We start from the raw sequence: 14521 nt of genomic DNA on the forward strand, positions 1-14521 counted from the left end.
CGTACCAGCACTGATTTTCCATTTCATTAAATGTTAATCTATTATATTATTGGTGTTAGAATTAGTGATGCTATCTGTGTGGGAATAAAGCCAGTTTTCTATACTGCTTGTTCCAGCCAGCAGTATTAAGTGATACCCTTCCTCCCGCCCAGAGACTTAGTCTACCACAAATATACAGTCAGTCCACTTTACAGTATACTCTGTGAAGCACTTTGGGACATCACGATGTGATCAGTGCTATATCAAATGCAAGTATTATTATTACCACCACTGGAAAGATGTGGGAAAATAAACTCCCACTTGTAGGGGGCACATGGTTCTTTATAGGGCACTTCCCTCTTGCAGCCAATGAATGTAAAGGAAAAGGCCCTCTGAATCTACATGGCGTTAGGAACCACATTTGTACCCGTGGTCATCTACATGGTAAGTTAAACATGTCAGTGAAATTAATCACTACTTCCAAACAATAAAATATAATTCAATGGGTCACATATATTTACACTTCATGTGTAGTTAGACCAGCGTTCCTATGACGCATTTCAGGACACCAACTTTATAACTGCGAGGATCCGAGAATGGGAGAAGTTCTCTTATCACTGCAATAAGTTAGATTTCACACTCTATGTATTAGGTAAGGAATAAATTTGCAGGTGATCCTTGTCTTAAATTACACATAGAATGTGTTGAGGGACATGGCAAATTTTAACCTAATGGTTCAATTCTACATTGCTAAATTATCATTTCTTGAAGGTTTTTTTCTTCTTTCAGTTGGTGAGGCTTCGGCGGGAAAGGCATCTCGGAGTCTTGCCCAGCACATCCCAGGACCTGGTGGACTTGAAGGGGTTAAAGGCGCGGCGTCTGGAGTTGTTGGGGATCTAGCTCGCGCTCGCATTGCACTAGACGAACGTGGACAGAGATTGGGGGAATTGGAAGACAGGTCAGCTGCCATGATGTCGAGTGCAGAGTCGTTCTCCAAACATGCACATGAGGTAGGCTGCACGTGGTTCTTTATAGGGCTTTTCTCTCTCACAGCCAATGGATGTAAAGGAAAGACCATCGGACCGAGAGTGGCGTTGGAGAATTAGGAGATGCACATTTGTGCCCTTGGTCATGTTGAGTGAGACATGTCTGTGTGGGAGGCACCAAATAGAGGTCAGACATTGCCACACCATGGGTTACCTCATGCTGGTCTCATTTGACAAGGTAATTGTTGATTTCACCGGCAGAGTCTTGAAAACTGCTCACTCACCCACTAAGGTGACCTATACAATCCAATACAAAATTTGTAAAGTGTTTTTCGGGTCAGGACGACGTTGGGGGGGCGTGAGTGGGTTGGGGGGGGGAGACAGTTTTTTTAAAGTCTCATACAAACCACAGCACTCCCTCAGTTATGTACGGAGACATCAGCTGAGATTATGAACTGAAGTTCTGGTTTGAGACCTGAAATCTTTAACATAAGAACATAAGAAATGCTAGAAGAAAAAAGACCAAGATCCATCTAGTTCGCCTTCCAACTTCCTGACGATCGGATGCACATATGTCCCAAACTACCTATGTACTATATCCCATAATGTTATTTCTGAAAAGAAAACTATTTAATCTGTGTTTGAAAGAATCAACACTTCCTGCTTCAACATCTCCCTAGGGAGCCTGTTCCACAGATTCACTATTCACTTGCTGAAATAGTGTTTGTGTAGATTGTTCTGAATTTATCCCCTTCAATCGCAGGCCGTATTCTCTAGTTTTACTATTCAGGACAAGTTGAAACAGCCTGTCATCTATATTGTCTTGCCCCTTTAGAATCTTAAAGACAGCAATCGTGTCGCCTCTCAATCTTCTCTTTTCCGGTGTGAACAAGCCCAATTTACTTAGCCACTCCTCATAGTCCAAGGGAAGGGCATATCACAGAACCGAGAATGCAAAACTGAATGTTGTGGTTCATAAAGCTATCTATACTGCCTTAACCACTGAGTAGATTATAGACTTTGTATATGGGCTATCAGCCAGAATGATTGTCGATCTGTCTGTGTCATTGGGCTCCCTGTGACAGTCTTCGCTCAGGTGTCTCTCTTTTCTTCTTTTTCCAGTTGATGCTGAAGTGCAGGGATAAGAAGTGGTATCAGTTCTGAAGACTTCACGAGCCCTTAGCAATGTATTGATACAATAATGCCATTCAGGAAAATGGACATTGTCTCCTTCCACTGGCCGCTGGAAAGGAAATGGCTTTTCTCCTCCAAAATTCCCTTTACCTGAAAACAATTTGGAAAAAAAACCACCACGCCCTTCCCTTTTCCACAACTGAGTGAGCTGAAGGCTTAATCAGAAGTCTCAGTTCATCGGGATCATTGTAATAGAATCTCAACCTAGAAGCCTGTGTGTTCCCATTTTACCAAGCTGCTACAATGGACATTCTTTGTTTAAACAGAGCTTTTTTGCTCTCAAAATGATGGGGCGGAGGGGATGATTGGAAGGGAGGAGCCAGAGCCACCTGGTAGAAACTTGTACAGGTTTGAATGATAATGCTCCTATACAGAACTAGACCTACCTTAACACCTTGCATGAAAAAAAACACACCACACTTATGATGAAAACAAAAGCATGTTATTACAAGGGAGTGGAGGGTGGGGGGAAGGAACAGAATTATTTCTAGCATAGGCAGAATATAACAGGAAAATAAGCAAATATTTCTATTTTTTAAATCTGCATAGCAAAGCCAAAACGTGCATAGGAACTGCAATAGAGGGTTGATTGATGGGTTGGTTGATTCATCGAAAAAGTGGACTTGTTGTTCAGTTGAGGTAACTTTATACAATGCCCAATAACAGATAAGCTTGCAGTAAATCTGACACTTTTACAAAGATTTCCCTTTGCAGCCAATTCCAAGACTCCTACTCCCCAATCTGACCCCTCCCCCCCCTTCCCCCAGACATCAGCAAATTGCTCTAAAATTGGTAAAGCCCTCAGCTTGCCTGATGTTAGCAACAATGGAGTGAAAAGTCAGATCATCAGATTTGCTTTCTGGTTACAGAGTATGCCAATACTTTCCTTTTTTTAGTAAAGCGAAGTGATAAAGCCAGACATAATCAAACTGACCTCTTGAGTGTGTTGATATCTTGAGGGGACGTGGATTATCCAACTATATTGACTATAACACTGGATATTGACAGCTTTGAGAAGTTGGGTAATGCACGGAGCTGGGTATTGCCGGAGCTATAGATATCCAGACTCTGTATGTCATCTAGCTCTGATTGAGATTACATTAGATATGTCCTCCTTTCCACTTTCCTCTATTACACTTTCCATATCACTCTGCTTCACACCCACTGCATACTGTGAAACAGGATGCAAAATCTCAGCTAACTTTTAATCAGAATCATCCTTACACAGCATCATGCATTTCTCAAATGTTGTTTATATAAACAAATTGATACTCCAGCTATCAAAGCTGCTGACAGTCAGATGTTGACAGGGTGACTTCAGGCAAGGATTCTGTTCTACATGCCAGTACGTGGAGTCCTGTAGCTCAGTGGTTAGAACACTCGCTTTGCAAGTGAGAGACCTGAGTTCAATTCCAGGCAGAGGGCGAAACCTTGGGCAAGTTTCCTTACTCCACACAGAGCCTAATAATAATCCCTCCAAAAAAACAAAAAACAATAATAAATTGGTCATTTTCAATCCACGACTGTTTGTGGGACATTGCTGTGCGTAATTGGCTGCCGCGTTCGCCCACATATATACAGTCAATTCACTTTACAGTATATTCTGTGAAGCGCTTTGGGACGTCCTCCCGACGTGAAAAGCGCTATATCAAATGCAAGGATTATTATTATTTAGTACAGTAATTTCTGTATCAAACTGTTGGAGAATTTACATTATCTCATTCTCAGAATGGCACAGACATGAAACTCTGGAGCCAATACACTTCCAGAGCACACATTTTCAACAGGGTTTACGTTACCTGCTTCACTCCTACTGAATCAATAATCTATTCCATTTGCTCCACTATCAATTTAGTAGAATAAAAATGATCAAGAGATTGGGAAAGGCATAGTGTTCAATACCATTATAACTGAGAAGTGCTAAAATCTCCCTTTTTCTAATACTTTACACTTAATCAGTTTAAGTGACAATCACAGTAGAGGTTGTAATCTACAAGGCAATTAAATCTCACCCTTTTAGAATACCCAATTTACCATATTCCGAATTACTGCAGCAAGCTGTTTCTTAAATGAGTCATTGTCCTTGCCTCATCCTACCATTCCTGGTAACCAGTTCCAGTTATTAATTACCCTCTTTGTAAAGAAATTCATCTTGGTGTCTATCCTGAAAATGCCCTTTTCGCCCCTGATCTTGTACCTCGTTTGCTGACTTGATATATCTGCAAGTATTGGGTTTACTTTCTCAATCCCATTTGACATCTTGTGTCCTTCTTTAAGATTACCTATTTTCAAGGCTGAAGAGCCTTAGTTTATTAATGGTTCCTTGTAGCTCATCCCTTTAATAATAATTACCTGCACACCACCTTGCACGTCCCTTAGGGCTGGGGAAGCCCCCTTATGTTTTTAATAATAATAATAATAATCCTTGCATTTGATATAGCGCTTTTCACGTCTTCTAGACGTCCCAAAGCGCTTCACAGAATATACTGTAAAGTGAATTGACTGTATATTTGTGTGCGAACACGGCAGCCAATTGCGCACAGCAATGTCCCACAAACAGTCGTGGATTGAAAATGACCAATTTATTATTGTTTTGTTTTTTTTGGAGGGATTATTATAAGGGTTGTGGAGGAAGGAAACTTGCCCAAGCTTTCGCCCTCTGCCTGGGATTGAACTCAGGTTTCTCACGTGCAAAGCGAGTGCTCTAACCACTGAGCTACAGGACTCCAGTTCTCAGGCGCACCTGACTAAAGCACTGTAAAAATTGACCTTGACTTCTTGGCATCTGAACTCAATGATTTGGCAATACAGCACAGCATCCTGTTTTCTGTCTCACATTGTTTCAGAATGATCAGAACTGAATGTGATCCTATATTGTTTATGCTGAAACTGCTGACACTCACCATTATACATTGTGCAGTAATAAGTACTTATCTATAAGTAATTTATTTCTTGATTGAAACCGGTTGGAAATTTATGTCAGATTGTTCCATCTTAATTTGAATTTCCCAAATTTATATCTCAGGTTTGCACAGAGCAGAAGATTGGAAATATCATATTAGCCAATTGTGAGGCAGAGTAAATATCACATTCTTTGTGATTCTTTGAAATACATGAGCTGCAGTTTCTCAATATTTCATTATATCCCCAACCAAACAGTTTCCCTTATTTACAAAATGATCAGGTGCCACAAGCGGAGGACGTTTGTGTAATCTAAACCCAGAACAGGGAAAGTCTCATTTGAATATCACTTATTTGACAGACTCACTCTTGTGCACTTACACTGCCTCCTTGTGTTGGTTGGTTCACTCTAATCAGTATTACCTTCAACAATCGTAGCTCAGGAGTTAACAAAGATGCTGACTATTGTCAAACAAACCACAACATAAATAATAAGTGCTCCAGTCTGCAAACAAGAGATTTAATTTGTGGTATTAACACAATTCTCGATGATAAATGTTCAATTAGCAAATTTCTAAAGCATTGGATATGTTGACATGTAATTCATTAATTGGAATCCATATCTTCCTCCAGTTTATGATCGATCCTACTACACACTTCATTCTGAATCAGAATTGCCTTTCATTCTCTTCACATTACCAGGAGTAATAGATGTTTGTCATCCATATGCAGTGTAGACAGACATCTGTTGTTTTCCACACAGGGCACAAACTCAGAACTACAACTAGTCAAGATGAAATTGTGGTTATTTTAACATTGTTCCTACAGGTAGCACAGAAATTTCACTTCAAAATCATTCAGAGTGAAATTAAAAATTATTTCTATTGATGTAATGTCAAGACAATTATAAAGGATATCAGATGTGACACAACATCTGTCCCACCACTTATGTAGTGAAATAAACGTTATCTACATATTGGGTTTCTGTAGATCTTATGAAATCACAAAGATCTGGCTGGTACAAAGTTGAGATTATTGATATGTAATTTTCTTCCCCCTCCCCCCCCCATACACACACACACCTCACATTCTCCATCTTATTTACAGTTCTGCTTAGGTTTTTATTGAGTTTTCATCTTTTTCATTTGCAGACTCACAAAACGTGATGTAGATCTTTGCAGGAGAGGATGGTGCAAACTGAAATAAGATTCATGCTGTTTTGATTCAGATTTCCAGCATTTGCAGTATTTTGCGTTTTGTTCATGCTATCCAGGATGCATTAGGTTCAAACTTTGTAATTGGTTTGTGCCAGCAAGAGCTTCACCTGTTAGTATTTTATTTTATGCTAATTTATCACCTCCAATGTGTCTTGGCTTCATGGAGCCTCCTTCAGTTAGGATAGGTTGGTCCTGACCGCAGAGTGTGTGCAGTGCCTCTCCTTGATCAGCCTCTTGCTCTAGGTTGTCTATCTTCCAGGGATACACACTCCACCTCACCAAGCCAGTCAGGAACCTAGGCGTCTTGTTCAACCCTCAACTGTCCTTTATCCCCCACATCCATGCCATGACCTACTCTGCCTTCCCCCACTTCTGCAACATTGCCTGACTCCACTACTACCTTACCCCTCATGCCACCGAAAACCTCATACATGCCTTCATTACAATCAGGCTGTACTATGCCAAAGCCCTGCTTGTCGGCCTTCCCAACACTTCCCTCCACAATGTCCTCACACCCACCTCCCCCGGCTCCACTGGATCCCCATCCCTCAGAGGATCGAGTTCAAAATTCTCATCCTCACCTTTAAGGCCCTCAATGGCCTTGACCCCTACTACATCTCCGATCTACTAATCCATTATCAACCTGTCCTTATCCTCCGCTCAGCAGGCTCCGGCCTGCTCCATATCCCCAGCCCAGTCACCCTCCTACCCTTTCTGCCCTCCAGCCTCCCTGATCACAAACCCCCCGCTCGGGTCCTAATGCTTGACTATCCAGCGCCTTGGGACTTCCTTTCGACGTGAAAGGCACTTTACAAATGTAATTTTGTACGGTATTGTAGGTGAATGTGTGGAAAGTGATGGACAATCTCAGCATTTCCCTTCCTGAATTGTCATGTTGGAATACTTGTCTCAAGTTTCCATCTCCCCCTAGATATGCAAAGATTTGTATTGCTAGGTTGGCCAAAAAGAATTTGTTAAACAACTGTCATATTCTCGCTTCCTGATTAATAATTATAGCATGATGTACAGAAATCAAATCATACTACCAATAATTTATTCTTTTTGCATGACGTCTTCTTAAAACACTGCCAATTTTTTCTTAATTTTTATATTTATTTCCTTATTTAAACAGAGCATTGTCTTGTCAGAGTTGTAATCGCTTCACCATGGTGAAGATATTAATATCTCCACTGTTAGAAGATATAGGAGCTAGATTTCATTGATCTAACAGTTCCCCATATAAAATCATAAACCCTTGTTATGACATACTCAGGTATACCACAGGGAAGATAGAAACTATTTCAGATCTGACAAATTTCTTCAAAGCCAAATCACTTAATTTCGTAATTTTGTTTTGAACTTTTAGTTGGGATTTTATTTCATTAAACTAAATTTTTTTTTGGCTAAATTAGCACTAGTCACTTTTGCCCATATTTTATACTTTCAACACATGCCGGTGACTGCTTGCCTTCATGTGAATCAATGAAAACAAATCTGATGAAATTGCAGGCGCCAGTTTGGTTACAACAATTGATCCGAAATTGAAGGGATCACAGCAAAAGATGTACCTTGTGACACTAAGTTAAATCCAAACCGCTGATTTGTCCTTTTATTGTGATCCCAGAAAATAACATGCATTGTTTGTGGTGCCCTTAAAACACTTTATGACTCTTAAACAGTCTGCGTGTGAACTGACTGACTTTAGCATTCTAGATGATAATCAGCAAGGAAAGCACTTTATTCTAATTCACCCTTCACTGTATTATTTTTTATTCTTATGATTATGGCTACCAAAGACATACATATTCACTTACTATTGAGAGTGAGTTACCAGCTTTCCAGTGAGTATGAAAGATCCATGGCTTACAAAGCAGCACAGGTGGCTGGGAATTATGGCTATTTTAGCACAAATTGAAAGAATGTTTACGATCACTGTAATCCATGAAGTGTTATCTTTATTCTGTGGTCATGAAATACCCTTCAACTCTTAGCACAATCTACACTGATTATGATTACTACTTGATTATGAACTGCTATGATAATTTTGAAATCATTTCACTGGTACTTATTATCCCTGCACAGGGCAGTGCCAATGCTGCTCACTTGGGAGAATAGCACCTCATAGCAAGGATTCCATATAAAAGATGGAAATGTAAGTGTGGTGCAAAGTGCCAGATGTTTAAAATGCTATGAAATTCACTCATTTACATTGTGCATTGATTTGTTTATGAACAACTCAAGTTTAATCATCAAATATAAATCCATTGATGCACACCTCAATTATATTTCAAGATTTAAATTAAGACATTCGTGTTGTGAGTTTGTTTTTTTGGAAGCATGATTTCAGTCATGTTTGGGGAATCAGGACTGAAATATTTTTGTTTCCTTATAAAGTAAAAGGTTTGTTGCTCAAACAGGGATGAAAACTCCTAGCACTTGGCCCAATGTATTAGGTGTCAGGCTATTAAAAGGCTCACCCTTCAGGAGGCAAAACAACTCACAGCCATGTTTTCCTGACGCAGGAAAGCAGTGAAATTAACATGAAAATAAATCAATCTGCCACACAATTCTGAAAAGATGGTAACTTTTGATGATAAATTTGTGGATTGTGTTAGGTTTAGTCCTCACCAATGGTTTCCAGAAAATTGGTCACTTCTTTTATGGCTGTTTGTGGCACATTGTTGTGTGAAAGTTGGTTTCCATGTTTGCCTACAGTGAGTCACTACACAAAGTTTGTAAGGTACTCTGTGTGCATTTTTAATGCACTGTATCGAGTGCAAGAATTAATTATAATATTGTTAGGATACCCCCACACGACATCTATCTTGGGTATATGTGCACTGGAGATTGTGCAGAAGAGCTGTTGAATTAGTTCTTTGGCCACATGGGTGTTTGATAACTTCACTGGATGTGTCCCCACAGAATTCTCGTCTCACCATGTCTCTGGTTTAAAAATATTTTACTTTATTATATTCTGGTTTATTTTATGTTATGTTTTTTGTTACCATAGTTTGCATGGTCTGATGAATTTTAAAAGTTATTGCCTTCTTTCTCCAAGTAAAAACAGACAACCAGCTACTGGTTGCTGTGAGTTTGAATGCTAGAATCATTCCCTGAGAGAACGCTCTGCCTCTGGTTGCCTCTCTATTCCCAATGATTCCCAGTAAGAGACGAAGAAATTTGTGGGATATATTCTACCGTATCAGCATGGCACCTAATAGTTTTCCAATGTGCTGACCTTATTGGAAAATCATTAGTCAGAAGCAGAGAGTGCCAGCTGATTGACCGTTTTTTTTCTTTATCCCATTTCTTGAGGTTAAGGACAGAGATGGGAATAAGTTTGCTCCTTGTTGGTTTTCATTGTGTGGTGGTTGTCCGAGGGAGAGGGATCTGTTCTTCAAAAGATCTTAGTACATGTCTGCAATTAAAATATGTAAATATTTTAATTAACCGACAGGAGAATTCCCCTAGAACAGGGCGCAGTTATAAAACCTTGTCTGAAAAAAAACAAGTATCTTTTGAAGAAGGAGCCTTTGCAGCCTTTTAAACACTTGTATCTAATGGACCAGATCTATAGTGGTTCTGAGTTATTTTCTCCTCTAAAATGTGCCATCAAAAAGCAAATTCTTTATCTTAAAATACAGAGTTACACTGTTTTAAGTTTACATTGCATCCATTTTATTATATATATATCACTGTGGTGAGTTTCATAATTCCATTGTTTCACTTAACCTGTTGTGGAGTTTAATATCTTTTAAAATATTGCCTTTAAAGGAAAATGTTTTTTCTGTATATTATTATGATTTATATTTTATTATATACTATACTTTAACCAGTATTTATTTGTGAGCTTTGTATGTCACTAATAATATTGTAATAGGTTAGGGAACAGAAGGGCCATGCTCAGCATCAACCAACAGATTTGCATTACTATTGCACTAGAGAGAGGAGCTGTTCATTTGGAATGCCTTTGCTGGGCGAAAAAAAAAAAATTGGTTAATGGACAATTCTAACACTTTACTGAGCAGGTGCTCAAAAACTGATTGCAAAGTGGCCAAGTTGGCAAGAAACTGTTGGATATCATTTGCCACGGCCAGACAATGCTGATCACTGCATATTTTGGGCAGGTCACCTATTAAATCATCAATTAAAGGAACTATGTCATGTTGGAGGGATGGGATCAAGACAGTAACAGTTTTAAGTTGTTACCATTGTGACAGTGCTTTCCCTATATCATTCGACAAGTACATGTGATTTTGTGATGGTATTATTGCTCCGTGATCCTTGTTGAAATATGTAGAAATGAGTTTTCGTTTTGCTTGCGAGTTAAAATCTGTTATTAACCACTGCTCCATTAAGATGTTTATTTTTCCATTGGTTTGAAGTTTCAAAATACTGTTTTCACAGGTGAATTTTTTTTTAAAAAATCAGTCTTGCAATGTTTGTAACAAACGCTGTACTTTTGTCCGGATCTTCAGGGGGTTGCTCATCCCCAGGTGCTGATTTGGGTGGCTTTCAGCACAGAGCTGTGTATTGTTCAGGGGCATGGACAGTGATATGACATTGCAAAAATGAGCATAGCAATATGTGAGATACTGCTGAACAATTTTACTAAACGCTTGGCAACTGTTCAGGTTCTTTTCCCCCCTGTGATTGTGAATTGCTGCTTATTCCTTGCACTTCTCTGATCAAAATAATACATCGACTAGGATCCAACTGGTACACACAATATTTTTGGGATAGCAGGTTGGAGAGTAGCTGTTTTTTTTGTGTTTTCTTAAAGCTTGAAATAAAAGAAACCGGGAAGCAAACAGGTCCAAATAAAAGAGAAATAAGATACATTGAAGGTTTTTTGGGGGCAGAAAATATTCACAAGTTGAATGTTGTTGTATGTCCCAGCCATAAGATCAGGTGTGTAATGTTTTTGCACAATATTTAAAAGGGAAGTACCCTCCCAGGTAAGGGTAGCAGTGACAATCGGCACAGCTTTGCTATCCTTGCTGCAGCTATTTAAATGTTTACCTTTAATTCTTTTAAAACGGCTTCTTCAATGTGATTTCGGCACTTCAATGAACTGACGTTTCTGTAGGTTGTAGGAATGAAAACTGTATATGGTTGTACATACAATGTTCTATATGTAATGTATATGTTGTACAAGTTTGTTGGTGCATAATGTTAATGCTTTCTATTGAGATATGGGGTATACGTGACGGGGGGGAAATCTCATTTAAATTATAAATGGAAAAAAGAGCCTTGATAGTTGAAATGTGCAGATTAATATTCTATGGAACTTTGCTGGAAAAAAAGAGAATCCATTTGTGTTACACATATCAGTGCATATAGCTTTAAAATGATGTAACAGGGTGTTCCGTTAGTTATGTTTTGAAGTTTTTTTTATATTACTAGCTGAAAAACAATTGTTACTGGTCTTGATGGTGCCTGATCACCGGCTCAGTCATTGACTGTAGATGCCATAATGTAGTTTACCATCACCTCCTGTCATTGCATATAAAAGCGGATGGGCAAAAATCGTTTGTAAAATGGACTTGCACCGTTCATTTCCTGTTCAGTATTCTAGTGTTAGAGACAAACCCACCTTTTACTTGAGGATGTGCTGCATAATGATAAAAATTAATGGGAAATAAACATCTGATTGAATTTCTGTCAATTATTTGTGGTATGTTTCTAATGCAATCTCTTGGAGGTTAGCAAAATGTCAGATAGAAAATCAGTCCTACCGCACAATGGATAGGTGAGTATCTATTGGTTTTAAGTTGATTTGCATTAAAATAATGAGGGAACCTCATATAAATATCAAATTATTACATTTACACACAGAAAAGCCTCATCATTCCACTGAGACCTAAAGACAGGGAACATTACGTTCATAATACAAGTACAATTTTCTCCTTAATATACAAGAATTGAAATGTCCTGTATATTTAGATGAAAACGTAGTTATCCAATATAAATATCAAATGCAAGGATTATTATAAGTTTATAATGCCTAAACTGCTGTTCATTCTCACCTGCAAATTTAGATGGACTGTGTGGCGAACTCTCATGGCAGGGGAGGTCAGGATGAACAAAGGTGAGGAATAACAAGTACCACGATAAATGTATAAAATGGGATTTGTAACATTGATGCCCAGCTGTGGAGTGGGAACAAGACAGTATGGATTTCATATTTTCAACAGCCTGTGTCTTAAAAAAACTAAACAATTGTTAAAGCTATTCTAGAATCTAGAAACCAAGGAAAGTAATCTGTCTCTTATGTTTCAAATTCAACATGGAAGCAATTCATCACTGAATTCTTTTTGTTCTCCAGCCAGTCCCTAAGTATAAGATAAAAGCAATTAAAAATCAAACTAATTCCCAAAATTTCATTTTGTCCACAGAGTTAAAAAATAACAAATCAAACAATTTTAGTTTCACTCTCTTTATTCTTTGAACAAGGTAAATTTAGTTGAAAAAAATAAATTATTCTCAAATATCATTTGAAACAATTCCATACACTATCAATTAGCGACATTTCACTATGTTTTCTATAAGTTATAATAAGAACACTTACCACTTTACCTTCAACAATAAATCTTTCTGATTTGTATATACAGGTTTTACACGTTTAAAAATCTATTAGAAAAAGGATTTCATTATAAAACAGATAAAGCATATTTTACTATTCATAGGAACAGTTAGATCAATACAGTAAAATATCTTAGCCATATCAAAATGGGGTTTTACTACAATTTAGTCTCATTCAAAATGACTTCTTGTTAAAATGCCAAGTTCAATTAGTTTTTAATGGTCGACTTCAGATAATTACTAAAGATTTGTAGAGTCAGAAACTGGTGGCAGCCAGTCAAACCGTTGCCTATTTTCAGTTCTTAAACTGTCCACAAGTCAAGTTCACTTATCTTTCTACCCATCCCTTAGTGAAATAAACCAATTCCCATGATAATGTTCTTTGATGTCTTGGTCTCTCAGCTAAACCCACCTGTAAAGAGATCAGCCGAACAATTCTGTTGCATCATAATCACTCTCCACAATAAAGACATGACTGAATTAAAAAGGCACTGCTTGCAAGTTGGATAACTTGCATTGCAAATGCATACCAGAGGTCCCATTTTTCTGTATGTTCTGCTAGTACCCTTTGTAAAAGGTGCAGGTTGAAAAGTTAATTCTCATTGAATTAAAAATTAAGTAAATTTAGTGTTGCATTGAAGGCAGTTAATGTTTGTGCTACAACGAGATCTTTAAGATATCAGAGGGCTCCTGATACCACAAAGTGTGGTCCTTCAACTATCTCCATAACTTGATTCTGAAAACATGGAAATAGTTTTTTTCTTTTAAATAGATGAGAAAAATGTGCACTCAACTTTTAGAATGAATCCAGTCAGCATTTTGTTGGACTTTTTAAAAATACAATTGATTTTGAATTATATTCCACATTATCCAATTCAAAATGACCTCTTGTGTAGACAATAAATATATTTTATAAAGTACACTGTAAAACATTACAGTAATTTCATCTACATTTATAAAACTGCTTGTTAGTGATGGTCTATAAGTCTAAGTCTTGGAGGCTCCCCCAACTGGAACCAATTCTCACTTTAACTTTGAGTTTCACTGACAGCTTCATGGCGTTTTCCATTTCAGTCTTCATGATTTGTGCAACCTGGGGAGGTGGGGAAAAACATAGCAGGAGACTGATCAGTCATCTTCGAAATCCATGAGAACAGATGATTTTAAGGGTTGACTGAGATTTGGTATTGAAAATGAACAGTGAAACATGGCCACCGCACAGAGGGTGCCTCAATATTCTCCCTTTATAGTTTTCAGCAGCTGTGCTCTGATGTTCTGCTCCACTCCAGTTATCAGAATTCCACGGCTGAAAGATTTCTATTTCAGAAAAGCTCAGTTCAATCATCAATCAACCCCAGTGGTACTCACACTGGGAACAGTCACTCACTCTCCTCATGAGCCCTTGATCAGAGAGCATCGTCACAGAGCACTTTAGCACAGGCAGTTTGACCCTAGGTCATTTACCAATAAAATGCACATAAAAAAAATTGAATAGCAATGGTCCAACTCTGAATATTCTGTTTTTGTTAGTTGGTGAGGGCCAGCTTGAAGATGAAACACACATTATCTCTGGTTGGCATGAGATTAACCCACCTGTCCTAAATTGCGCCATGGAATTCTAGCCAAAAAAAACAGGGATTTTGCAGCCAAGTTCAATGT

General features: G+C 38.2%; 2 protein-coding genes across 5 annotated transcripts in view; one reads left to right on the forward strand and one right to left on the reverse strand.

The window, feature by feature from the left end:
* Window positions 1-2146, forward strand: part of stxbp5l (syntaxin binding protein 5L) — a 191449-nt gene extending 189303 nt beyond the window's left edge. For all 4 annotated transcript variants that reach the window (XM_007908718.2, XM_042334522.1, XM_042334520.1 and 1 more), the window contains 2 exons: window positions 769-989; window positions 2088-2146. In XM_007908718.2, coding sequence (XP_007906909.2) covers window positions 769-989; window positions 2088-2129 — 263 coding nt within the window. In that variant the 3' untranslated portion in view covers window positions 2130-2146. The remainder of the gene's footprint in view (window positions 1-768; window positions 990-2087) is intronic.
* Window positions 2147-12717: 10571 nt separating this feature from the next.
* Window positions 12718-14521, reverse strand: part of polq (polymerase (DNA directed), theta) — a 34803-nt gene continuing 32999 nt past the window's right edge. Inside the window, exon 32 of the mRNA XM_042334044.1 lies at window positions 12718-13955. Coding sequence (XP_042189978.1) covers window positions 13842-13955 — 114 coding nt within the window. The 3' untranslated portion in view covers window positions 12718-13841. The remainder of the gene's footprint in view (window positions 13956-14521) is intronic.

Source organism: Callorhinchus milii, unplaced genomic scaffold, assembly GCF_018977255.1.
Source record: "Callorhinchus milii isolate IMCB2004 unplaced genomic scaffold, IMCB_Cmil_1.0 Scaffold4, whole genome shotgun sequence".
Lineage (NCBI taxonomy): Eukaryota > Metazoa > Chordata > Chondrichthyes > Chimaeriformes > Callorhinchidae > Callorhinchus > Callorhinchus milii.